Source organism: Gymnodraco acuticeps, unplaced genomic scaffold, assembly GCF_902827175.1.
Source record: "Gymnodraco acuticeps unplaced genomic scaffold, fGymAcu1.1, whole genome shotgun sequence".
Classification (NCBI taxonomy): domain Eukaryota; kingdom Metazoa; phylum Chordata; class Actinopteri; order Perciformes; family Bathydraconidae; genus Gymnodraco; species Gymnodraco acuticeps.
Window position 1 is genome coordinate 967,873 of NW_022990692.1, and position 27,914 is coordinate 995,786.

The 27,914-nt window shown below is 39.0% G+C and overlaps 2 protein-coding genes across 5 annotated transcripts; both read left to right on the top strand.

Moving 5' to 3' along the window:
- Positions 1-5,675: 5,675 nt before the first annotated feature.
- Positions 5,676-17,020, top strand: LOC117555544 (leukotriene B4 receptor 1-like). 3 transcript variants are annotated; one of them, XM_034230437.1, is made up of 4 exons: positions 5,676-5,691; positions 15,959-16,159; positions 16,300-16,340; positions 16,801-17,020. In XM_034230437.1, the coding sequence occupies exons 2-4, from the start codon at positions 15,974-15,976 to the stop codon at positions 17,009-17,011; spliced, it is 438 nt and encodes a 145-aa protein (XP_034086328.1). In that variant the 5' UTR covers positions 5,676-5,691; positions 15,959-15,973; the 3' UTR covers positions 17,012-17,020. The 3 variants fall into 3 exon arrangements, with proteins under 3 accessions (XP_034086328.1, XP_034086326.1, XP_034086327.1); XM_034230435.1 differs by lacking the exon at positions 5,676-5,691 and adding an exon at positions 5,894-5,983; XM_034230436.1 differs by lacking the exon at positions 5,676-5,691 and adding an exon at positions 14,937-14,957.
- Positions 17,021-22,357: 5,337 nt separating this feature from the next.
- On the top strand, positions 22,358-27,289 carry LOC117555545 (leukotriene B4 receptor 1-like). Of its 2 annotated transcripts, XM_034230438.1 has the most exons (5): positions 22,358-22,415; positions 23,582-23,662; positions 24,642-25,141; positions 25,269-25,548; positions 26,464-27,289. In XM_034230438.1, exons 1-5 carry the CDS (start codon positions 22,392-22,394, stop codon positions 26,851-26,853), a joined length of 1,275 nt encoding a protein of 424 aa, XP_034086329.1. In that variant the 5' UTR covers positions 22,358-22,391; the 3' UTR covers positions 26,854-27,289. The 2 variants fall into 2 exon arrangements, with proteins under 2 accessions (XP_034086329.1, XP_034086330.1); XM_034230439.1 differs by lacking the exon at positions 22,358-22,415 and having other exon boundaries at positions 23,611-23,662; positions 24,594-25,141.
- The last annotated feature ends 625 nt before the right edge of the window (positions 27,290-27,914 follow it).

The window sequence follows — 27,914 nt, forward strand, 5'->3', positions numbered from 1 at the left end:
TGATGGATTGGTGTATACTTGTGTATAGACATTCATAGTCCCCATGATGAACCCTAATGACTTTAGAGATCCCCTGACTCTTCCTCTATGCCCACCGTGAGAAATGTATGTTGTTTAATGAAATTGACAAATGGACAATAATTGGATCGATTGTCATAAATGTTGGTACACCCAATAACCTCATACTGTAGCACCACTGTACCTTTGTATGTCCTCACAGTACCTGTGTCCATTGCTGTGTTGGAGAAAGGATAGTTTTTTTAATGATAGACCATCACACCAAAAACATAATTTTTTGTGTTGCTTTTATTATTTTTTTTACAAAATCAATAGCATTTGTTTGTATATTAACCATGCCTTATTTGCTATAAACCCCAATAAATGTTTGATATATATATAAAGTAGGCCTATATATATATATTTTTAGATATATGTAAATTACGACATATTTTGGATGTGTGGAAAAGGTTATATTCTTCTACATTTAATTTGTATTTGGTATTTTCAAACTTAATAAAGCTTTTTTTATATTGAATTTCTAATGCAGTGTGTTTTTCATAAAGAATCAAGATGAAGTACTGGCTTGCAAAGTGAATTGTTTTTTTCCCTAATGCAATACTTGGGACAGATCATTGCACAAGAAACATTTCATCACAACATATTTGTTTCACTATTTCCTGCCTCAGCTCTCTCCTCTATTTCATAACACCTGAATAAAACTGCCATGTTACAAGACTGTAAAGCTTCAGAGCTGGCCTTTGATTAAAATACAAAAAAGAAACGATTTCACAGGAAACATGAGTCATATTTGAATTAGGTAAGTGACAGTGTATGGACATCAAGCAATGTCAGCATGAGAACATCCTGGAGACACAACTGTACTCCAGGAAGACGACAAAATGTAAGTAGCTTAGTAACAGTGTCAACTCCCTACATAGCAACCAAGGCCCCGATATGCCGTGAGAACCAAATTATCTAAAGAGGTCAGCACTATCCTAATAAAGTAGGCCTCCAAAGACCATTCTTGAAATTAGAAACAGCTGTTTGACTACAAATATACAAAATAGCGTTGTATTCACTTAATTTTGTTCATTTGCAACAAATTGACCTTTCAAGCAATTGTCCTGTTTTTCAAAGGGAATTATTCCTATTTTAAAAGGTCTAAATTATGTCCCTATTGAACTGTGTTTGGGCAGTTTGATGAGTTAAGGAGATCCTGTTGGCAGAGTTATCTTTAAGGTGTGACTTTTAAAACGAACCAAATGCAGGACCATTAAGATGATTTCAAAGCAAAAGCTTTCTACTTTCTTTCTTTCTAATTCTTTCATGGCGGTTTGTATATTTGGATATTTGGAGCTAATATGCTCCGTCCCAGAAATAGGGGACTTGGAAAGCTAAAAGATTGCAAACCTGTACACAAAAAAGACGACTCAGCAATTGGCTTGGACACACACACACACACACACACACACACACACACACACACACACACACACACACACACACACACACACACACACACACACACACACACACACACACACACACACACACACACACACACACACACACACACACACACACACACACACACACACACACACACACACACACAATCACAGCTAATCAGCCTTACAGTAACTAATGGAAACAACAAATTATTAATTGTTGTGACTTATGTGCCCTCGTTTTTTTGGAGAGTAGATAGAACAAATAATTGGAATTGGAATTGACACAAATGTCATTCGACGTCAGCTCCTGCTGTGAGGATCCACAGTTCTACCTCCATCTTTTCCCCTGTGTGTTTGTTTTTGTCTGTCTGTCTTCCTGGCTGGGCGTGGCTGACCTACTTTTGGATTCCCGCCTCCACTCCTCCTCAGCTGCTGCTCGTCACCCTGATTGTAACTACTCACCACACCTGCATATTAACCCGGTTCCCTCATCCAGGGTTGCATTCCAATAGTCCATTTAGCTTAGGAACCTTCCTAACGGAGTGAAATGACCCGGAAGTACGTCACTGGCAGCCATGATAAGTGCCTTTCCAATTCTCCAAATGAAAGGAAAGGAGGTTTCAAACTTCCTTTATAACCTCCTTTAGCTTAGGAACCACTGGACCTCCCTAACCGAAAGGAGAGGAGAAAATGATGCCCCACAATGCATTGCAGCTGCAGCATTTGCCATCACAACAGTCGGCCGTTCACGGAAACAACCGATTATGACCGAGAAATTATATCATGAAAGTTACGGTGCTTATTAAGCATTTTAAAACGTATGTGGTAAGTTGCCAAAGTGCTTTTTTCTGAACGTTCATCAGTATTATAATCAAAAAGAGAAATATGAACGTTAGTTTTTACTGAAATGATCAAATAAAGTCAACATTTCACAGTCTTTACTGAGCTGTGTGGGGTTTGTTCAACTTTTAAAAGATGTTTGAATGGTGATATACACAGTGATAGATGTTAAGGACTAACGTTTATAATAAATACATTTGTATTGATTTTAAGATATTTTCATAGTTCATACAATCATACGTATTGGGATCATTTGTATTAATGTGGACCGGAGGGAGAGGGTGACGAGCATAAGTTTCACTTTCCTTTTTTATTTCAATTCCAGCTTTGGTCATGAAGAATATGTTTCTCTGTTGTCCCCGTTCATAAAGCATAAAGCAACAGCGTCAGAGCACGGTGCAGAGTCTCTAGATGAGTTTACAGTAGTCCCTCGTTCTTATTGAACATCCATGTTGTAGTCCGCTGTATAGAAAACTGTAGTTTCCATAGTTTCCCCACAGCAGCAGACGCACATTCAGGACGTCCGCTGGCGCATCATAAACACGTCGGATAGTGAAAGTGCATTCGGATTCTCTAAAGTACCGCGGTCTCTTCTCCTAAATCCTTTTGAATTCTCCTATCCACTATCCCTTAACCCCGTGACGTTTCACTCAGAGGTCAAGGAATAGGAGATAGGGTTAGAATTTAGGAGCTGATTTTTGGATTATCGGAACGCAACCCAGTACTCTCCAGTTCGTCGTCTAACCACCGGTGGTAAAAAACTAGTGATGGCGAGATGAAGCCTAATGAAGCTTTCCAGCCAATTGGTTCGCAAAAGGGTTCATCTCATGAGGCTTCATCATGGGCTTCATTTGAACACAAACCCCCCTGTTGGTCAAAGTGTGTAAAACAGGCAGATTGGACATCTCAACAGTGTGCTCTATCTCATACCGAGTTCCCATTGAGTAAAGCCTTAGAATACATCTAAACAACGAACATTAAATCATATTTTCATGTTAACAATATTGTATTTATTCCAGTTTAATGATTGTGATTGAAAAGCCTAAGGAGGCTGGTAAACATTGCAAAGAGGGATTTGTATTCCTTAATAATATTCATAAACTTAACCATGTTGTAGCCTCAGAAAGGCTAAACCATATCAAAGAATACATTTATTAACTACATTATTTCATTTAGCTGTAGCTTTTATAAACAAGAAAAAATACGCATTGTTCAGTCGTTGAACCAGGGACCCTGGTCAACTGCTTTCCAGCTGAGCCACAGCACACACACTAAAGCTCCCTGAAAACACTGCAACATATTTAGTATTTATTTGTTCATGTTTTTATTCCTACATTTATTTATGCTTGTATCTATTTATACTTATGACGTGTTCCGACCTCTATATAAGTGAGGGTCTGAGCTCTCTTGATTCCATCGTGTCACCGGGCCCGGGTACAGGAGGGGTAATATGATTCTTAGTATACATCCATGGGTATTATGAGCGTTGTGGTTCAACCGATCCAATCCAATTCAATCCAATCCACTTTATTTATATAGCACAGTTTAAAAACAGAGGGTTTGCCAAAGTGCTTCACAATGTATAACATTATAATAAAATATAATATTACACGAAAAGATAAAAAGCACACATAAGAAAAGATAAAAAAGCACACATAAGAATAAATACAAGGCACATAAAGGCTATGGACAGACAGTAAAAGCATACAAATAGGTAAGACATAGCTCAGACTGACTGGTAAGCGAGGGAAAGAGGTGGGAACCGATCTGAATCGCTTCCTGAAGCAGTCACGTGGTGTCGACAGGCAGCGAGGCTTCGTTTGTCATCGATGACGTCACTGGCCCAAAACGATACAAGCCTCGATACAAACATGCATCACAAAAAGCTTCGGGGATTACTCGACACACGCTCCGAAGACTCGGCGCAATACGTAACATCACTAGTAAAAACGTCTCGGCTAATTTAGCTTCTAGCTAAACCTTGTTATCTAAAGTTTTTGTTGCAATTCTAACTTGTGCTCCCCCTGTCCAGTGACCAACTACCTGCTCCTCTTTCTGCCGCGCCCAGCCACCTTCCCTCCTGCTGTGTTCCTCCGTGTTCCCTCACTCCCCTGGTTCAGCCTGCTCCCTCGGGACCCCAGATCCCAGGATTCTGTCCTCCACCCCAGCACATGGTACAATCCCTGGCCCTGACTTTTTGGATTCCCTTTTCCCCTGTTTTTAGATTGTTTCACTCCTGCTCTGTCCCCTGCTTCAGCCCAACCCCCACAGACCAAGCCTGTTTGAAAATAAACATTTTGTTCAACTTAACTTCAGTCTCCGTGCCCAGTGTGCAGGTTCACTCCAGTAGCTTTTTTGGGAGCGTAACACCTGCGTTGGCATGTATGACCTCGTGGTTATTTAACCAGGTAAACATTTCATTAAAAAATGAAAGGTTTAGTTTAAGTTGGGTCTGCTGCTCAAAGTAACATAACGTTGACCTGATATAACATCAGTGCAAGAAGAATACATTAATCATACCACTTATGCATAATTAACACAGATTCACCCAAATCAAATTATCCTAACTGCCCTATTTGACACTTTAAGGGATAGTGCAGCACTTATGCCTTTAAGATACACCTTTTATTTTGAAATGTCCATGGCTTGACTTATTACCCATTTCCGTCCAAGGTCATCCCTTTCCTAAATAAACAGTAATTCAATTATTAAATCATTTTATGGGGCTTTTTATCAGTTAATGACATGATGCATGTGTTAATTATGCATATTATATAATATCAGGCCCCTGAATTTGATTAAATAAAAAATCGTATCATGGCAGACTTTGAGATATCAGCAAATGGTGTGCAAAGGAATCAAAATGATATTATATTGTGATAAAACTTTGGACTAACACTCATACAATATCACTAGTTTGTATCTCTGACTTTCCGATGACATCATGAAATTGATAGATAACTAAAGATAATTATCCTCAGAATACTTTCAAACCCACAAAATACATTATAAAACTCTTTTAAAAGGCTGATTAGTTCTTCTCATGACATGTAAACTCACCTTGATGTAAGTGTCAGTGGAGTTCCCCTTAAATAAGGTGGAGTTATTTTTTGTAACTAACTGACAGTAGCCTTTACAAATAATAGAAAAGGGGAAAAAAGGTCAAGAAAAAATTAAAGCGTCAAGATAATACCTTTTATATTTAGTATATCAACCTAAGAGGTGACGTGAAATAAAACTAATTGCATAAAAAATGCACTGAATTTTCCTGACAACAAAGAGGAATCTAACCTTTGTTTAAAGTGTCTCTGTCTGTGTTATAGAGCTCAACAGCTCCCCCAAATGTCAATAATAAAAAAAAGTAAACTTTCAAAACATCAATCTGGATGTTGCATGAAAGGTAAGATGGTCAAACGCTATAGTTATTACTTTATTGCTATGAAATGTATTTTTATTTTTGATAGGGCAGACTGTGCCGGAAGATGAGCACATTGCTAATTAGAGACTGCTTCGAAACACGCGCCACACCGAGAGCATACTGAAATGGCTTTATTTTTTGACTGTGTGACAATTAAGAAACTTAGAAACTATTTAGCCATAAAATAAACCTTCCAAAGAAAGTTCGGCAGACCATCAGCAGCAGAAAGATGACGCATCGAATTCAGGATACAGATTTAATTCTGCAGCTATGAGTGAGTCAAACAAAACAAGCTGCAGGCATGTTGGGTAGCTAAGCAGAACAAAGCACTGCAACCTCCTAATCTTTTCACATCTTTATCTCTGTCTTAGAAATATGTTCTCATGAACATTAAACATGTTATTACGTTATTAGTCTTTGTGTCTCTTAAGAGTATGCTAATGCTAACATTAATTGGTAGGTTTATTGTCAGAATAGGCGGTTAGCTACAACTAGCTACTAGCTACAACTAGCTACTAGCTACAACTTTCTATTTTTTTCAAAAGAAGCTCCATGCAATTCTATGCATGTAGTTTCTCAAATGTGACCATTTTAAAGGGCATATTTTAGTTTCAAATGAAAAATATAGTAGCCTCGTATATCATTATAAAAGAAGTTCAGTTGAAGCATGAGGATAGAATCTTAGTGTCTTGATATTTCATATTAAAATAAAAATATTGAAATATTTTTATATTAAAGATATTGAATATTAGGCACAAACTACCAGCATCACTGTATGTGTGGTTTGTGAACCCCATTTGCTAATTCATGCACATATGCAGGCACTCTGGCTGTCTTTCATTTTTGTAAAGCACTTTGAATTGCCTTGTGTTGAAATGTGCTATATAAATAAACTTGCCTTGCCTCTAGAGTGTATAGTCAACATCCCATGTCTTGAATACAGAAAGTAAAGCACTTATAATGTTATGTAATGATTTTAGGAACCAGGATCTAAAATGTTGGTGCCACATAGTATTGATACTTGTGTAAACCACTAGATGGAGCCAAAATGGCTTCTTTTAAATCAGAAAGGCTGCTGAGTATGGAATGCCGTTTAAGCCAAAATGTATTAAATACATAAATAATTAAATAAATACATAAATATGCCTATGAAATAAATAAGCTTATGAAATACATTCTGAAATAAATAAATAAGGCTATAAATAAATGTACATTTTAAATACACATTTATTTATTTCAGGGGACTTTTATTTCATAATGCCACATTTATTTATTTCAGTGGACTTGTATTTCATAATGCCACATTTATTTATTTCAGGGGACTTGTATTTCATAATGCCACATTACAGGGCTCGACATTAACGACTGCCCGATGGCCCGGGGCCATCTAGTATTTAGCTCGGGCAATGAAGCCTCACCTGCTGGTTGCCCGATCGGGCAATCTATTATGCCAGTATCATGCAGCTCGCGGATCCAGTAATGAGTGACCCGACAGTAAAACTAAACATCTATAACTAGTTTAGGTAGTTTGAGAGGTAATTAAAATAGCTACGTGTGATATTCTAACCTGAAGTGTGTGTTTTGTTCCGCACACCGCTGCATGTGATCATGCAGAGCTGCGTGTCCACTCGTCAGCAGCAGCTGATCTCTCTCTCCCGTCAGATTAGACTTCACTCGCGTTTATGTCCATATTGATCAGATCCAGCTAGTTCTAGCTAATGATATGACTACCTGCTTATTAAAATACACCTAAACAATAAATGTCGCTATGCAACCGGGTGAGGCCACAAAGTATAGCGCAGCATTATGCATTTGTTTACATGCCCACCGGAACCCCGAGGCATTACCAACAGATCAACGCACAATCAACCCATACAGGACATCTCTTTCTCCACATTAAGTGTTAGACATTAGAATTGACTATTCTTGTCTGTCACATACTCTTCTTGTCTGTCACATAAGTGGCGCCAATAAACCAAACCGGTTCCGGTTCAAGAACCGTTCTTGTGCTTTTCTGGTGCTTCATTGGTTCTTCTCTGGTTCTGCCCCTTTTCCACCAAACCGGTTCCAGAGCCAGTTCCGGGCTACAGCCTGATTTAGCTCTGGTTCTTCCTGTTTCAGCCGCAGCGGAGCCGGCTCTAAACACTGAAAACCGGTTCTTAGCTGACCCCACTTGGCTCCCCGGCAAGAACCAAGAACCACACTCACGTCGGAGGGGGGGAGATTAACCTGAGCCATAATAACAGTTTATGGCGAATATGGAAAATGAAAGTTGTAACAAGCAGTAGCGCAGAGCAAAGTGACTAGAACGCAACCAAACACTTATAAAAAAATAAAACACACTTTATAAAGTCAGGCAACACTAACCAGGCTTCGTGTGATTCTGTTTATTTATACCTTACTTTGACCATCCGTTCGCTGTTATTGATCATTGTGGAGAGCAGGCAGAAGTTTTGTTTTGTATTATAGCAGCTATCGGATGGAACATGGGCTGCACAGGTTGTCATGTCCGACTATCACAAGTAGAATCATAATGAAAAGGTAAAATGTGCCTGTAGAAAACGGCTTATGCCACAATAGGATAGCAACAAATAGTCAGATTAGCTTCGGTTGCATAACTGCGGTCAACTCAGCCGTCTCTCACGTTCGCTTGGTCAAATCAGCAGCTCTTCATTTTTGAGTGCGCAATTAATAGCGCCGTTACGGTAAGCGCTGTACAAGAGTAAAATAATGCATGTTTTGTTCTGCTTTATTTGCAATACAAGTCATTTGTACCATAACTTCTTAATAAAACTGACACTGTTTGACTCAGTCCTATTTTGACTGCTACAATAAAATGAAGTAGGCTACTTTTACTGTGTACTTTTTGGGTAATCAGGGCTCGACATTAAGGACTGCCCGATGGCCCTGGGCCATCTAGTATTTAGCTCGGGTTGCCCGATCGGGCAATCTATTATGCCAGTATCATGCAGCTCGTGGATCCAGTAATTAGTGACCCGACAGTAAAACTAAACATATCTATAACTAGTTTAGGTAGTTTGAGAGGTAATTAAAATAGCAAGCCTACGTGTGATATTCTAACCTGAAGTGTGCGTTTTGTCCGCTCACCGCTGCATGTGATCATGCAGAGCTGCGTGTCGACTCGTCAGCAGCAGCTGATCTCTCTCTCCCGTCAGATTAGACTTCACTCGCGTTTATGTCCATATCGATCAGATCCAGCTAGTTCTAGCTAATGATATGACTACCTGCTTATTAAAAGACACCTAAACAATAAGTGTCGCTATGCAACTGGGTGAGGCCACAAAGTATAGCGCAGCATTATGCATTTGTTTACATGCCCACCGGAACCCCGAGGCATTACCAACAGATCAACGCACAATCAACCCATACAGGACATCTCTTTCTCCACATTAAGTGTTAGACATTATAATTGACTATTCATGTCTGTCACATACTCTTCTTGTCTGTCACATAAGTGGCGTAACTGAAGCGGTATTGCTCTAAAGGGAAATTATTTTGACCGGACATTTTGACCGAAGAGATTTAGATTTGCCGGCTAACGGGAACTCTGACTTCGCGGATGCGCTCGGCTCCTCTCGACTGCTGCTCGGGTCTGCTCGGTCAGGTTCCGGATGAGGAGGCATTCGTTCGACCAACTTACAGTAGATAACATTACAAACATTTTTAACAGGGGCCATAATAGTGTAAATAATGTTTGTTTTGGCAGTTATAACTGAATGTAATGTTTTCTACTTTTTTACATCTGGGAAGGCATTTGCCTTCATCAGATGGCAGTGCATGACATTAAGGATTTTGGGAGATGGCCCTGTGGGCCATCTAAGCTAATTTACAGATGGCCCTGAGCCCAATAGAGATTGCCCTGAAAAATTGAAATTGTATAATATTGTGGTGGTTCATCTTATAATTCAGTCTAGAGAATGCACCAGACAGCATCTAAGACCTGCAAAAATCGAAATGTTCTAGGGCAGTGTTTCTCAAACTTTTTCATGAAACTTAAGCTTGCTCCATTGCAGAGATATTCCCGCGAGAGTGCGGAAAACTTAAATTAACTTATTTATTTAAAATGTGAAATGTTACCAATATACTCACGGACCACTAGGGGGCACTCACGGACCACCAGTGGTCCGCGGACCACACTTTGAGAAGCACTGTGGGGGAGGCCCCCCAAACCCTTCGTGCGTCATTTCGTCCGCGCATTTTTCAGGGCAATCTCTATTGGGCTCAGGGCCATCTGTAAATTAGCTTAGATGGCCCACAGGTAGGGGTGTAACGGTACACGTACCCGTACCGAAATTATTCGGTACGGGCCCTTCGGTTCGGTACAGGTGTGTACCGAAGTGTACCGAACTAATATAACGTTAAACGTAAAAAATTGAGAACGTGAATAACTTTTTGGAAGTAATCTCAGGTGCTGCGTCGCAGCATTCAGAGTAATTTGCTTTGGTTTCAACGCGTCATAGAGCGAGCAAGTCATTTCATTGGATGAGAGGCATACTATGAGAGCTGGTCAGAGGGATGCGTTCAAATGTAGTCAGTAATTTGAGGAACTGTCAAAAATTAATGGCGAACGCAGATAAAGTTGAGCTCGAAAATCCTCCAGCATCATTGAAGTCTCCGGTTTGGGAACATTTTGGTTTCGCAGTTACGTACAAGGATGACGGACAAAGACAGGTGGACCGAACCAAAGCTGTTTGTCGGCATTGTTCAACTAAAATTGGTTACGCGGCTGGCAATACATCAAACTTGCACACTCTTGAAAAGGCATCACCCGAACGTGAATATCACCGGTACCAAAAGAAAAAAGACTGAAGTGCAAACCCAACTCCCACTAGCATTTAAGCCTCCACCACTCACAAAAAGTTCAGACCGAGCCAAAGCTATTACAAACACCAAATATCCTTATGTTGCCATGTTAGCAAAGCGCTACCTGGCTGTATCTGCTACCTCTGTCCCTAGCGAGAGGGTTTTCTCCACATCAGGAGACATTGTTAGTGCCAGCAGATCTGCCCTTTCGGCAAGCAATGTGGACAAGTTAATTTTTATTTAAAAAAACATGAAAATACAATGACAAGCAAGTCCTAATGTCAAACTGGCTGCTTAGGTGCTAGTACAGTAGGCTACAGTTCAAATACAGATTATTTCAGTTCATCGAAATGCTGCACCTTAATGTTCATTTTATTATATTTTGTATTTATTTGAGTGAATATTCATAGTTTAATAGTAATTAAAAACCCAAAACTAATAGTTTATGTTTTGTGAGTACTAGTACAGTAAAGTTAAAATACAGATTATTTCAGTTCATCGAAATGCTGCACCTTAATGTTTATTTTATTATATTTTGTATTTATTTGAGTGAATACATTATTCACAGTTTAATAATAATAATAAAAAAATATATATATATGTTTTGTGAAAAAAAATTCTGCTGTACCGAACCGAACCGTGACCAAAAAACCGAGGTACGTACCGAACCGAAATGTTTGTGAACCGTTACACCCCTACCCACAGGGCCATCTCCCAAAATCCTTAATGTCATGCACTGGTAATACTCTCTCAAAGTCCCCTCCTGAGAACAAAATCATGCCACTTATGCTATATTTGATGAGAGATCAAATGATTTTTAGCCATAAGTTCGTAATAACATTGGTACTGTTGGACTCAGTACTTGTTAGACTACTACCACAAATACAATGAAGTACTTTTGCTGTGTACCTTTTGAGTAATACTCTGTCAAACTCCCTTCCCGCGTACAATAATGCATGTTTTTAGCTATCTTTGATGAAAGATAAAATAATATTTTGCCATAAGTTCTTAATAAAATTGGGACTGTTGGACTCAGTACTACTTGGACTACTCCCACAAGTACAATCATGTATTTGTACTGTGTACTTTTTGAGTAATCCTTTGTCAAACTCCCCTCCTGAGTACAATAATTCATGTATTCTGCTATATTTGATGAGGGATAGAAAAATGTTCTTCACAATACTGGGAGACTGTGGCTCAGTGTGCTGGACTTCGAATCAGGGGAGGACACTTCACCCCAAATTGCTCCTGTGGAGATTGTACACAGTACTGAATAAGTAAGTCGCTTTGGATAAAAGCGTCTAACAAATGACATGTAATGTAATGCACAGATAATGTTAGACAGAGTATTTTAAGAGGATATGGTAGACAGATGACATCAACACTAGATCCACTAGATCAGTACTCCAGCAGCAGCATTATTACCCCTTGGAAAGTTTTTAGAGACTATCCTGGATAGCTGTTAACAACATTCCTTCAGCACAGTGACACACCCTTGTTGGCCTCTTATGATGCTGCTAAAGTCCTTCTACTGCACCTTTTTAAGACTCCAATACAGGCATTTGTACTGTATGTGTTTGGAGAAATTACACAATAAATGGCCCAGATTTGTACACATCGACATCTTGTAGTAGAGGAAGACATACACACTGGCTAAGCCTGCAGGTGATTTAGGCTTTGTTTTGCAATATGTATTCAAAGGTCACTTCTTATTTAAAGGGATAGTGGAAATCCGCGAATTTTGGGTTTAACTTATGTATTTTTATTAAAAATAAGCATAATAAACAATTTTTTTTAATTTCATGTGCCTAGTTTCATTTTATTTTCAATTTTACTGCGCCCTCTCAATGAAACTAAATACTTCGGGAATCGTCGGGAATCTTCGGGTGATGACGAGAGCATAGGAAGACGGGCACAAACAATGGCGGACATTCAATAGCATTTGCATGTGAATAGCCGAGTATATTGCCATAAATATGATGATTGATTATCAGTAAAAAATTCTACGTGACACAACGACATTGGATTAACCTTGAGATGCGTTTTTATTCCGTTGAACACAACTTTTGATCACAAATCAAAAAAGGTAAGACGTAATTATTGTAATATTTTTGGAACCGGATGTTGTTTACTTTCTCTTTTCTGGCTGATAGCTATAGGAATTTGAGGTCTTACAGTGATGATTACATGTGTGGAATCTGTGGAGTCTCAGCTTTAAATCGTATATCTTGTTTGTGCAGTTAAGATAGTAATAAGGGCATTTCTACCGTGTGTTGTGTGTAAAAAAGAGTTAGCATTAGTTAGCATTGTTTCGCTCAATGCTAATTCAAAGGCTTGGTATTACGCTTGTGTTTTTTCTAGCTAACAATTGTTCTTATTGTCAGTTAGCGGAGTTTCTTACCTTTAAAAGGGTATGAAACATTAATAGTTTCATAAATGTTAAGAAGCCCTGAGACATGTGAGAGAAAAAAAACTGTGGGAGGGGTCCACTGGGGGGACCTTCGGGATTAACTGGTTAACAATGATTAATATTTGTAAAGGCTACAGGTGATCTTAAGATGCGTGAGCTATGCTTAGGGACCTACCAGTCAAGATTATTTGTGCGTAGGGGTGCATCATCTGGCGCCTGGTCCTGGTCATCCTCGCCATTGCCCATGCCGTGAACCATCACCTCGGGCTCGGGCTCGAACAAATAAGGACGTAATGGTCCATCGTCTGGCTCAATATTGTCACCATCGTCGCTTACTGAACCGGATTCAGATTCAGTTCCTAAAACGACATTTTCGTAGGAAAGCCAAGAGGATGTTTCTGACTCGCTATCATCACTGGATACCTCGTACAATCCTTCTTCTTTGTCTGGTATATTTGCCCTTCCATGTTCATTCTGCATAGACGCCATGGTTTGTTATCGTATCGTCTTCCTAAGTTTTCGTCACTTCCGGTTTGGCTGAGTCGAACATTTCGTTTCTAAAAAACTTCGGGGAAGCTGCAATAAATTGCTTCTAACATGCGTAAGGCATTTATTATATTTTTTTAATCAGGTGTGATTGTTTTGGTACGTAATTATGCTTGTATATAAGTTAAAACGAAACTATTTGAGGTTCCATTTCCACTATCCCTTTAAATAAATATCTGAAATATAGATATTATCTCTTATCAAAGATAGCAGAATAAATGAGTCAACTGAGTAAGAGTCATTACTACTTAATCTCTATAAACTCATCTGTGGGCAAAAGGGCCTGTAGGATGCCTTCTGGTTTGTGTTTGTAGTCAAATCATTATTGACAAATCACCTATAAGCCGGCTTTGGTTGCTAGCAGTTAAAAAAGGTTATGTGGAAAGCAAAAGTGAGTGATGAGATGGATTGCATTGGTTGTAATGCAGCTTTTGACTGACAAAGTTTTCGCTTTTTATTTTATTTAAATGTATTTTTTAAATTGGCAATGCTCAACATACTAGGCTATTCCTTTATTAGTGTTTTCTTCCAAAAGAAACCAAATAACTAATTAAGGGGTCATCCAACAAGTTATGTACTTAGCTGCCATATGTATACATACTGAGAATTTTTTGTCCAATGATTGCAACTAGGGATGTCCCGATCACCTTTTTTTGCTCCCGATCCGATTCCGATCATTTGATTTTGACAATCTGCCGATATCGATTTTTCCCGATCCGATCTTTATGCAATTCATTAAGAGAAAAAAAAGCATTCAAGTTGTCCCTTAAGGTTATTTTTTTATTTAAATGACAGTACCCAACTACCCATTCTATCCAACATGAATATAGCTTCTTTTTTTCACAGCAGCATTGGATCAGTTCAGTTGTGCAGCATTGGATCAAAACAAAATAAAGCTTATCAGTGGTCCACCACAAAATAACCATGTAAACAAATTGAGTGCAGATAGTGCAGTAACAAAACAAAAATAACTACTGGAAAGAGGTAGCTTGACTAGCTTCACAAGTTCACATTCAGTCACAAATAATAACATAAAATAAAAATGTGGCTTAGTGCAGAATTCTAGCCTGAAGACTAACTAGTCTAGTAATAATGCAATGAACAACAGCAGCTTAACATAACATGAATAAACAAAGCATTATTTTTCCATCTTACTGGAGTAACACAATTCAATAGTAATCAGCAGCGAACCGCTTGAACACGTGTATTTCGGTGTATTCACGGCATTAATTTTGTTATTCAACAGTATTGTTGTTTTATAGTTATTTGTTAATGTAACCCAATTTGTGTTCTTTGAAATTGAAAAGGATATTGCATTGTTACTTTCGTTGCAGTTGTATATGTCTTAAGTGTAATTTGGCTTGGCTTCCTATTTATGGACATGCTTTTATTTTGAAGGAGAGGTAGCGCTGTTGACAGGAAGTTGTTGTTGCTTTGGAAACAACGTGACGGAGATTAACGGAGAAAAGTAATATCTACATATAAAGACGGAGAAAGTAAACGATAACGTTTATGGTTAAGTGTTAGCACCCCCCGAAGAGGCACAAGCTCTTACGTTGATATTGGAGATTTCAATAAATTCAATTTGGAAAAAAAACGGGGAAATAACAAACAAAACGAATATCCGAATAACGAAATTGAAACCCGAATAGTACTCCAACGAACGAATATTCGGATATTCGGGTACAGCCCTAGTGTACTCGTTGTGTTGTTGTTGGTGTTTGTTTCTCAGGTGGCGTATTAGATTGGTCGTGTTGAACGTAGCTCTGTTCTTTCCACCACGCGGAACCTCCTTCTTGCAAACATTGCATCTGGCTGTTACACTGCCTTCGCTTTCAATTTTATAATACTTCCAAACTCCTGACATTTTCTCTGTCCCGACTCCCGAGTCACCAGCTGAACGTAGCCTCTTGTTAGCTTACTGCTACTATTGGACACTGTGCCCTGCCCACTCTGTTGCCAGATTTGAGAGAAATAAGCAAACAGGTCTATGAAAACAAGCCCAAAAGAAGCAACACATACATGATGTTGTGTAATTTTAAACCAAAACTAAGGCCTCAGGATGACTTTAAGACGTGATCATAGTCATTTTTGTTTTGTAACATTAAATACAAATTATTTTAATTTTTTTTTTAAAAAGAAGAAAATTCCCGATTCCGATCTTTTGAAAATCACGTGATCGGCTCCGATCACGTGATCGGATCGGGACATCTCTAATTGCAACAGAGAAAAGCATTCAACAGCAACAAAACGGACTTGCTCATTTCCCTGATCTTTCTCTTTGAGTACTTATAAACTTCCTAAATCAGTTAATCTCATATCTTTTAACAGAGATGTGAACTTGTCAACATTTCTCAAAGTCCATCCCATTGGCATCTGTGGTTTTTGAAACGCCTACCTCTTGCTGCATTTCATGTGATCTTACGTAATGTTAGAGTATTACATTATTTCTTCTCATCCTACGCACAGGTGGCCCTCCAGTACATGCTGGAGCTCGTGTTAGGGTTTCTAATTCCCTACACGGTAATTGTAGTCAGCTTCATCTGCATCTTGCGGCGGCTCCGACAAACCAAGTTTTCCCGTCGCATTCGTAGCGAGAAGCTCATCCTTGCCATCGTGTTGACATTCTGCCTCTTTTGGTTGCCTTACCACCTCGTCAATATGGTTCAAGTATGTCAAACGTCCTCTTTAATGAGTAACACATTCTTCCAAGCATTGTATGTATAGAGTCTAAAGAGATTATTTGAAATGTATCATGTGTCCAGAGAGTTTTCACTCCTACTAACAAAGCCATTTTTTGTTGTCTTCAGGTAACATGGGCGTTGTGTCCAAAGGGTCAAGTGAAAGAGACGTAAGTGATGACACAACAACTTGCCTGCATCTTATTTATTATAGCTAATATTATTCCCTGGGTCTCTATTTGCTAAGCTAAGAGCTAATATATAATATAATATTCAGATACCGGGAAATAAAAAATAAAAATTGTAATCCAAACATGTGATGTACTAAGCTGTCATATGTATATCCTAATAATAATAAAACACTTTATTTATAGCCTTTATGCACAATTAGTACTACTTTTGATACTTGAGTTCATTTAGCTTCTTCTGCACTTTTACTTAAGTAACATTTTGAATTTAGGAATACACTTGTGATGAAGTATGTTTAGACGGTGGTATTAGTACTTTTACTTAAGTAGAGTATCTAAGTACTTTTAGCACTGATGCATAGTATGTGACACTTTTCCGCACATTTCAAAAGAAACAAAGTTATTTTTCTTTAATAAAAGGCTCTCCTTCTCAACCCTCCAGGCTGAATTTAATATGGCACAAGAGCCGAGCGGTCACCTCTGCCATCGCCTTCATCAGCAGCTGTGCCAACCCAGTCCTGTACTTCTTCGCAGGAAAGTCCTACATCCGACGAGAAGAATTATACAGAGCCTTGCTCTGTTTTGAACCATTTTGTATGGAAGAACTGTGGAGTTTACTGTACATTTATTTTAACATCAAAATTATTTTTTAATTGTATCATGTTATGTTTCATATGTACATACACCAAAATGTCAAAATGAATGAAAACAGTGACAAGAAGTATTTGGTGGCTAAATCATATAATCTGTGTAAAAGCGTCACTTCTAGGCAAACCAGTATGAACCAAAAAGCACGACTCGACAAACAAAGTACAAAAGAATGTCTTTACTGAAAAATTGCACTATGTGCTCTCCGTAGAGGTAACAGGGTAAGATAACAAAAAACACTCTTACGAGGAAAAGGTTAACAAAGTAGTTCCAAAAATGCAAAGGATAAAGTAAATTCCAAAACACGGTTCTTAGCTCTTAGCAGAAAGACATGGACTTCCCGCTTCCCACATGGGACAAAACAAACTGGCAACAAAACAAGGGAGACAGAATCTATATATAGGCAGGCTAAGGAGGCACAGGTGCAGACAATTAGGGCGGGGTCAACAATCACAGTGGAGGGAAAACACACAAGGGAGGAAGTGAGGTAATCTGCAACAAGAAGGAAAGGTTACTACTAACCTTAAAGGCCCTGAAAACTGCAGTCATTAAACCGCTCTTAAAAAAGAATAATCTAGATGCTTCAGTAATGAACAATTACAGGCCCATATCAAACCTCCCATTTCTAGGTAAAATCATTGAAAAAGTTGTGTTTCAACAGTTGAGTAATTTCTTGCATTTAAATAACTGTTTCGATGTGTTCCAGTCAGGCTTTCGTCCAAACCACAGCACCGAGACTGCTCTTGTAAAGGTCTTTAATGACATCCACTTAAACACAGATAGTGGCAGAACTTCAGTGTTAGTATTATTAGATCTCAGTGCTGCGTTTGACACTGTTGACCACAGCATATTACTAGACCGACTGGAAAACTGGGTGGGACTTTCGGAAACAGTTCTAAATTGGTTTGAATCCTACTTAAAGGACAGAAACAACTTTGTTTCTATAGGTAAATACACATCTAAGTTGACAAATATGACATGAGGGGTTCCTCAAGGCTCCATCTTGGGGCCTCTTCTCTTTAACATCTACATGCTACCACTGGCTCAGATAATGAAAAACAACAAAATAAGTTACCATAGCTATGCAGATGACACACACATTTACATAACAATTTCACCAGGAGACTATGCTCCAATTCAAACACTGAGTAAGTGCATTGAACAAATCAATGACTGGATGTGTCAGAACTTTCTCCAATTACACAAAGATAAAACTGAGGTAATGGTTTTTGGAGCCAAGTCAGAATGTATAAAAGTTAGCGCTGAGCTTCAGTCTGCAATGTTCAAAACAACAGATAAAGCCAGAAATCTAGGTGTAGTCATGGACTCTGACCTGAGTTTCAACAGTCACATTAAAACAGTTACTAAATCAGGCTACTATCACCTAAAGAATATATCTAGGATTAAAAGACTAATGCCACAGCAGGATTTGGAAAAACTTGTCCATGCTTTTATCTTCAGTAGACTCGACTACTGCAATGGTGTCTTCACAGGTCTCACTAAAAAATATATTAGAAAGCTGCAGCTGATTCAGAACGCTGCTGCTCGAGTCCTCACTAACACTAAGAAAGTGGATCACATCACTCCTGTTCTGAAGTCTTTACACTGGCTTCCTGTGTGTCAAAGAATAGATTTCAAAATACTGCTGCTGGTTTATAAAGCACTGAATGGTTTAGGCCCAAAATACATTTCTGACCTCCTGCTAAATTATGAACCATCCAGATCTCTCAGGTCTTCAGGGACTGGTCAGCTTAGAGTCAGAACTAAACATGGTAAAGCAGCGTTCAGTTATTATGCTCCAAATATCTGGAACAAACTCCCAGAAACTTGCAGGTCCGCTGCAACTCTGACTACTTTTAAATCCAGGCTGAAGACTTTTCTTTTTGTCGCTGCTTTTAATTGAACTATTCATATCTTAGACTGCACTGTAACTTTTATCCATGTACTTTTTCTTTTAATGTTTAATGGAACTATTCATATCTTAGACTGCACTGAAACTTTTATCCATGTATTTTTTCTTTTAATGTTTATTTTATTAGCTTTTCTTTTTAATGACTGATTTTAAATGCCTTTTTCTTAATGTCTTTCATTTTTTGTAAAGCACTTTGAATTGCCTTGTGTTGAAAAGTACTATATAAATAAACTTGCCTTGCCTTACTAAATATAACAGGATATAAGACTGAACTAAATACATTAACTTAACAGATTTTACGAGACACAACAAAAAGTTGATTTAATGTGAGTCAACAGTTACCAATCTAGACATTGCACTGTAAACATGTACTGTATTTGGAGACGCGTTTGCGGCCAACTGATAAATGCAAGTAAAGCATTCAATGTCCTTTTAGCTGTTTTGTGTCAACACTTTTGCTGTTGAGAGTAAATTCAGTTTTTGATGATGGTCTCCTGAAAAAAAAATCTGCCGAAATGCTTCTGTTCACCAGTTAGCCATTTCCATTGTCCGTCTTCCACTTGATGCTAAGCAGGTATTGTACAGTCTTTTTATGAACGTTTTTGTACATGAAAAACGTCCTTGTTCTGCTTAAATTATGAGAACAGTGAATTGATTGCATGAATGTCAAAATAATGCGCTCAGGGACGCTTAAACACTCAATAGTGAGTCTCAACTGAAATGTTTTAATTCTCACTGAACAAAGAAAAATTAAAAAAATAGAAAATGAAGGGTATCATCTTGTAATGCAAATGTGACACATCTCAACTTCGTTATGTAACGGGGGTTATGTGGTACGAGCAGTGTTGGGACTAACGCGTTACAAAGTAACGCCATTATTTTTGGCAGTAACTAGTACTCTTAACGCATTATTTTTTTTATTCAGTAACTCAGTTACCGTTACTACATGGTGCGTTACTCCGTTATTTTTTTATATAGTCTCGGCTCCCAGACGTTTGTGAGCGGCGCCAACAGCGAGGCAAACAGAGATGAGAACTTGAGTACATGTACTTAAATACTTCCTGTGTCACATGCGGAGACGCGCTGTGGGCGTGTTTGTGTTTCCTAACAAGACTATCATGGCGGCGGCGGAGCTCAAGTCGAGTTTCTCCGCCTGGAGATATTCTCACTATTTCACTTTTGTCGAGCACAAAGAAAAGAACGTTTTAGTTAAATGTAAGTTTTGTCTTGGCGGGTCAAAGATCCTATCTACTGCCCAAACCAGCAATTCAAATCTGTTGAAACATCTGCAGAAACAACATGCTGGGACGAAGCTAAGACCACAGACCCAGATTTATCCGACGCCACTCCACCTCCACCTAAGCAACAGCGGCTGGATTTTAACCATACAGTCTATGATTTTAACCATTGCACGGTATGTTGTAGTACACATGCAGGCTATTTATATTTATATTGCTATTTCTTGATCAACAGATTGTATTATTCTCTAATGCAATAACAGTACTGAAATGAAGGCTATAAAGGCATTAATGGGAGCCCTTTTTTAAGTAACTAATGCGTTACTGTTCACAGTAACTCATTACTTGTTGGTGTAAGTAATCAGTAAAGTAACTGAGTTACTTTTGAAATGAAGTAACTAGTAATGGTAACTAGTTACTGGTTTTCAGTAACTAGCACAACACTGGGTACGAGGAATATGCTGTACATCTGCCAAGATTTCTGGTGAAAGAGCAGATAATGCAGATGGCAGAGATATGCTTCAACACTCATGTACCAAAAAGATCCTGACAGTTTACTGGAATATTCACAGACTAAATATCCCTCATGACGATCACCTGTGACGATAATTGTATTGTTTTTTCTCTGAAAAAAACAGTTCTACAAGATTTTCTCTCCATGATATTCACTATTTTCTATCATACGGTGGAACTGTTTCACTGCCTCGATTTTTTGTGTTCCACACAGTTTTCAGGTGTCAATTTTTTTTCGATAAAGCTGGAATTAATACACTACCAGTATCATATAAGCAGAAAGCAATGAACAACCGCTACAACAATATTTGAACTTTGTTGTTTCTCTCCACACTCTTCAAAGGATAAAGCCTGGGAGTTAACAGATCAGGAAAGGTCTCAAATAAGTTTACATTTGTACATTTTTCAAGTGGACTTACGGTCGTGGGCTTTAAAAGAGATCAACAGTAAGGTTAGTATGCAAAATGTTACTTGGTAATATATTACACATTCGGAGTCTGACCGAAACATATCACGTCTAATACACATCTTGGACTGAAATCTCTTTTATAAGTTTCCTGTATATTTTTATAAAATGTTAAATCAGTCAGACAAAACTAAATGTTAAGTTAAAAATATTCATGACATGACTGTTTCTGATTTTGTTTTCCAACACAAAGACTGCAGCTCTCTGTTGCTGCTGCCCGGAGACAAGAAGATTTGAAGTTAAATATAGATTTTAGTTGTTTAGAATAAAGTTCAAAAGTTCACAGTTTTCCATACTTACAGTAAGTTGCCTTGTTAGTAATTTGTTGTTCTAAAACTGCACTAACACTCTCAGAATAATTTGTGAGACAATTTGGGAACATGTGCCTCTACATTTCAATGGTGTCCTTTGACACTGATCAGAACAACTTGAAATTAAAAGATATATCAGAAATGTGAGGCTTTCCCCTCTGGCTTATTTTGCAAATGGCATTCAAATGAAAAAGAAGTAGGGACAACATACAGGAAGTGAAACATTAAAGGTGGGGTAGGTAATTTTGGAGAAACCATCTCGAGTGCGCTAGAATTTGAAAATACTTCTTCCTGACAGAGCCCCTCCTCCAGCGCACATGACCAATGAGGGCACGAGATAAGTTTGTGCACAGATGGAAGGCTGACAGACAGGGCGGGAATCCAATCCGTTTAGCCGGGCCGGCTAAATGATTGGTTTTACTTTTTACAGTATTACGGCTTCCACAGATGACATCTTTTTATGGATTTTTTGTCAAAGCACTTAAGATATTCATTGCTATCGGGATGTTAAGAGCATTCCATGGAATATAACAAAAAGTGTATCTCGAGCCGGTTTCTCAAACTTACCTACCCCACCTTTAAGTAAGAGTATGCGAGTATAATCAGCTAAATGTACATTAAGTATAAGTAAAAGCACTCATTGTGCTGTGAAATTGTCCCTGTCAGGGTTTTACTATTTTTGGAATGCTTTTAGGTTTTATATTACTGCTGCATTAATGTGTATGTTGCATTGGACTTCTGTTCATGGTAATGGCCGAGCTGATCTGATTTGCCATCAAAGGTTTTTGTCAGTGTCTGACCCATCCATCAAAATATGATGTACAGTGTAGTTATATTTGTGTTTATTGTTATCTTACTGTACAGTCATCTCCAGCCTTCAGGAGTACTCTGGTCCAGTGGAGGCAACCCAACATCCTAGCAGTTGAGAGCACAAGAAACAGATCCATGAGTACTACATTGCGTTGGATGGTGAGCTCCTTCCCTGCAAGGCCAAGTCTTGCCTGTCAGTTTTGATGAACTTTTTAAAGCACATTATGTGTTTGGGATCTCCTATGACCAGGCCTTAAACGGCATGTACACATTTTTGCAGACCACCATCTACAACATTGATGTAATCTGGTTGCCATGTACACTTTTAGATGTTGATCATCCCGCTCGGTGATTGTTAGGCTTTCAAGACACTATTTTTGTCAATTTACTTTGCACATTAGCACTAGTGTATGGTATTCCATGTTGTCCATTTGTTGTAACAGGATTTTGGAATGATGATCTCTAAAGTGTTTCCCCAGGCTAAAGAGGCCTAATGAGCAAATATACACACATTTCCACCTATGACCAATGTATTTTGTGGGTTGTTTGATGTTGCTACTGATTAGATGTTATATTTAAAACACATCAAAATCACATTTTTGAAAATAAACGCATGTTTTCAAGAATCTGATGTGTACTTTATTTCCTGAATTGTTAATGATTCACCCCAAAATTGTTTGTTTGGTGTACATCAGCTAAGCAGCACTGAAACAGTGTGAAAAATGACCATGGAGTACATTTTCTCTCTCAAAGTGTTGAATAATCAGCTTTGCACAGTGACACTAAAAGACTGACTAAGAGTACATTTTTAACTCTCTGAGGGTTCTAGGTATACACTGCACGTGTTGGAAAGCACTCAAACAGTGTCAAAAATGTACCAGTAATAGTGTATATTTTGACTCCCAAAGTGTTCAAATCTAACTTTTTATTTGGAGTTTATATTTTACTCTTTTGACAGTGTTCAGAGAACACCAAACTCTTGGAGCTATATACACCCGGAGACTGGAGTTAAATATACTCTTATAGAGTACACTGTGGTTTTTGCTGTGATGAGGAATACTACATCTGCCAAGATTTCTGGTGAAAGAGCAGATAATGGAGATATTATTTTTGGAATGTTTGGAATATTCAATCACTCAAGACGGATTTGGCCAGTCTGGGTCAGATTCCAGGGCTGCATTTTAGTCCCAGTCCGCCCCTGGGAACAACAGCTAATTACAACCAAATGTTCTTAAGCTTGCTTCCTGTGGTCACCGGGCTTCCCCTTACATAAACCATCTTTCTCAATAAATAAACTTTGCTTTTTCTCTCCACACTCTTCAAAGGATAAAGCCTGGGAGTTAACAGCACATTACATTTTTCAAGTGGACTTACCGTCGTGGGCTTTAAAAGAGATCAGCAGTAAGGTCAGTATGCAAATGTTACTTGTTATTATATTACACCTAAAATATATTTATTTTGGAGTCTGACCGAAACATTTCACGTCTAATACAACTTTTGGACTGAAATCTCTTTTATGAGTTTCCTGTATATTTTTATAAAATGATAAATCAGTCAGACAAAACTAAATGTTAAGTTAAAAATACTCATGAACATGACTGTTTCTGCAGATCTCTGTTGCTGTCTGCCCGGAGACAAGACGATTTGAAGTTAAATATAGATTTTAGTTTTTTAGAATAAAGTTCAAAAGTTCAGTTTTCCATACTTACAGTAAGTTGCCATGTTAGTAATGTGTTGGTCTAAAACTAAATTAACACTCAAAATAATTTGTGAGACAATTTGGGAACATGTGCCTCTACTTACAAGGAGCTGTCTCCCAGGTATAAGATAAAAAAGGAAATATTCGTCTACACTTCAATGGTGTCCTTTGACACTGATCAGAAAAACTTATAATTAAAAGATATATCAGAAATGTGAAGCTTTCCCCTCTATCTTATTTGGCAAATGGCATACAAATGAAATAGAAGTAGGGACAACATACAGGAAGTGAAACATTAATCGAGAAATTAGGTAAAAGTATTTCTTTTTTTATTCATGTTCAGTCATTTACCATTTGTCTGATGCACAAAATTAAAACATAGCGCACAAAAGTCTTATAGGGTGAAACATTTCAAGCATCTTTGTTATCAAGATGTGTAAAAAGTGATATCGTATCAATCCTTACCATCTGGAAAAAGGCAGTTAATGATCTTTTGAGGTCCATGTTTTCTGATAACAGGCAACATCACTTTCTATAAATATGTAGTGTAGATTTACAGTAGCAGATAATGTAAAAACATTTGTAACCTTTCGAAGCATTGACACACATTGGCACCTAATTCATTTTCTGTTTAAAAGGTTGTGTAAATGTCACAGTGGTCAAAGCCTCACTCAGATTCTTCTCAGGCTTTCCTGATGGCATCCAATATCACCACCACCATCTCCCAGCAGTCCTCCTCTTCGTCTGTTCCTCTGTCCATCAACGCCATGGTCGGCATCACCATCTTGACCCTGGCCTTTGTGCTGGGCTTCCCTGGGAACCTGTTTGTTGTTTGGTCAGTGTTGTGCCGGGTGAAGAAGCGCTCAGTGACCAGTTTGCTGGTGCTGAATCTGAGCATGGCGGATGCTTTCGTGCTGCTCAGCGCCCCTTTTTTCCTGCGCTACCTGGCTGGAGGACGAGGCTGGGAGTTTGGCTCGGCAGCATGCAAGCTGGTGCATTACCTATCGAGTGTGAACATGTACGTGTCCATCTACCTCATCTGCCTGATGAGCATGGACCGCTGGCTGGCCGTGTCCAGGCCGTTTCTGTTCCATACAATGAGAACCAAGTGCTCCCTCCTGATTCTTCTGCTTGTGGTCTGGGTGTTAGCGTTGCTCCTGTCAGTCCCGATGCCTTTCTACCGCAGGTGAGACAAAAATGTGTATTTTCTTGAAATATATCTAGTTTCTCATTTTATAAAGGCTAGTTTTTAATGGAAATACTGTAATGAGGGCTGGTTAATCCATTTGAACATTTAATATGTTAATTTACAGACTGGAGATGAGGAGTACTTTCCCAAACAATATCACTTTGTGCTCCTGCGTGCCATACCACTGGAAGAGCAAGGGTCATTGGGTCTTCCAGTACCTGTTTGAAACCATCATGGCCTTCCTGCTGCCTTTCTCCCTCATCAACACCTGTAACTCCTCCGTCATCTGTCGTCTGCAGAGTGCCAAGTTCCAGCGCCGAGCACAAGGCAGCCGCCTCATCCTGATGGTCATCTGTGCCTTTGCAGTATTCTGGCTGCCGTATCACATCGTCAATATCATAGAGGTGAGTTTTACTCATTTTGTTGATCAGAGTTTGACTTACATGGGCTAGAAATGTCTCCTGATTCTATTATATGCCATACATGTGCTTTATGTGCAGGTATCGGACGTTTCCCATGGGTAAAACAAGACAATAATACAAGGATATGATGTTGTGGTGACCATGTCTACTTTCTTCAGCCGCTTACCCACCTAGTAACAGTATGATGGGTTTTTCTGTGGCGTTGGTGTACCTGCTTTCACTGATCTCCATGTGATAGCGCCACTCTCTCAGTGCCTTGGAGCAGCTATGTTTGCACTCCCATGTCTGGCCCTGCCCTGTGCCACACTCCCAATAAGGTCCTTGTGCTTCAACCAAGCCTCCGTCTGCTGGACTGCCTCGGTCTTCCTCAAATTCCTCCCTGTCCGCAGAACAATCCCTGTGCCTTCCACTTTGCTACCCTCGATCCTGTGGTCTTCAGATGTTCTCATGACCATGCCACAATAAATTCCTCCTTGACCAAGCTGAAGCTTGAGCTTATTGCTGTTCCCATAAATCCCAATGCTGCTCAGGCCCCAGGGGAACTTCATAGATAAACAGAGGCCAGAGGATTCACACTATGCATCTGATTCCGCTTTGCTGTTTCTTCAATTTTGTATTATGTGACTGAAAATCAACACTTCCTGCTAATATATTTCCATATTTAAAGTCCTACAGTGGCTCTTTATATGAAACTGCTACAGGTAAATACGTCTTTTATTTTTTAACTCAAATTGAGAAAAAAGGGGCATAGTAAAACTGACTCTAATGAACAAGTGAGCTGAGTATGACACTCTGACGCTCTTCTGCCCAATTGATTGGACATATACATGAGGGTGAATTTACCAGAGCAGTTATGTGATTTATTTATTAATCTCCCCTCTCTTCTCCCTTCAACAGGTGGTGGGCCTTTTGCAGGACAGTAAATCCGCTGTTACAGTCGCCCATGCAGCCCGTCCAAATGTCACGGCATTCGCTTACTTCAGCAGTGCGGTCAATCCCATTTTGTACGTGTTTGCCGGCAGCTCCCACATCCGCAAGGCCGGCTTCAGCTTCATGGGCAAGCTCTTCGAGGCCACCAGCTCGGAGAACAGGACCCCGTATACCTTCACCCGGAGCGGACACATTAACCGCAGATGCTTCACACCGGACAAGCGCTCAGCCCTGAACACCCTGTCGATGAAACTGGGGAGGCTGTTCAAAAGCAAGGAAAAGGACACGAGCGGCGGCGTGGCGGGAAAAGAGGCGGACGTGCTTGAACTCAGGACTCTGGCCATCCAACTAAACTGATACACTGTGTTGACTCATGAGTTGAATTGTAAGAGATTTTTCTTACATAACTTTTATATCAGGAATTCAAACAACTATTGTATGTATTTCCTTGTAAGCACTATTATATCATCATTTCATTTCATTTATTCGTTTACTTGAAGAGGGACAATGCACATTGATGAACATCTTTAACAATTAATGCTTCAAAATGTAAATATGCCGGATTTTAGCATTTAGCTCATTTCCATCCGTAGTCCCTCACATACAACATTTAAGAACTTGATATTTATATAGCAAAAATAAATACATGATATGCAGAAAGAGCATGAGCAGCAGACATGCATTAACCACATGGCAGTACAATGTAGCATTTACGACACATAAAGTGCAAGAGAAGATAAAAGAGCAACATAAAGTGCAAAAATGTATTAAAGTGCATTTAGCAGTGATTGCACATTTGTTTGTTTCTCAACCATTCTTTTAGTTGACCTTTAAAACTGTTCAAAGTGGGACAATCTCGTATCTCAGTTGAGAGGCTATTCCACAATGAGCTGCCCTTAATGGAAAGTACATTTTGACCGAAAGTGGTCCGTCTGCGGTGGACTTCACAGTCTCCTCTGGTTTCTGACCTAGTGCAGCGTCCAGTGTGTTTTTTGTGGATGAATTCCTCTAAGGGGGGGGGGGGGGGGGGGGGGGGGGGGGATCGGGGCAGTCCATGTAAACATTTATAAAAAAAACAGATACTTTTAAAAGACTTAAAATTGTCAAAACTCAAGAAATTGTGTTTTTCAAGAATGGTACAGTGGTGGTATGAATAAGGCTTTCTGTCAAACACCTTGATAGCTCTCTTGTACAGCTGTTCTATGGGTTTCAGGTTTGTGGCACAAAGAAACGACCAGTTTGTTAAACAGTATTCAATGTGGGATAGAATCATAGAGTGGAGTTATGACTTTGCAGCATTGACAGATCAGTCAGACAACTCACGAGTTTCTTTAACATGTTTATTAGAAGCAGCATATAGTTGAGTTTGGCGTCTAGGCTCGGGCCTCATCACTCCACAAATATACAAAGCACGATGA

What these genes read in the sequence shown, in the direction of transcription:
- LOC117555544 (XM_034230437.1), top strand. Translation starts at nt 15,974, where the DNA reads ATGCTGGAGCTCGTGTTAGGGTTTCTAATTCCCTACACGGTAATTGTA. An exon ending in ACCTCGTCAATATGGTTCAA is followed by an intron (nt 16,160 to 16,299) that starts GTATGTCAAACG and finishes TGTTGTCTTCAG; the next exon opens with GTAACATGGGCGTTGTGTCC. An exon ending in AAGGGTCAAGTGAAAGAGAC is followed by an intron (nt 16,341 to 16,800) that starts GTAAGTGATGAC and finishes TCAACCCTCCAG; the next exon opens with GCTGAATTTAATATGGCACA.
- LOC117555545 (XM_034230438.1), top strand. Translation starts at nt 22,392, where the DNA reads ATGAGTACTACATTGCGTTGGATG. An exon ending in TAAAAGAGATCAGCAGTAAG is followed by an intron (nt 23,663 to 24,641) that starts GTCAGTATGCAA and finishes GATTCTTCTCAG; the next exon opens with GCTTTCCTGATGGCATCCAA. An exon ending in ACATCGTCAATATCATAGAG is followed by an intron (nt 25,549 to 26,463) that starts GTGAGTTTTACT and finishes TCCCTTCAACAG; the next exon opens with GTGGTGGGCCTTTTGCAGGA.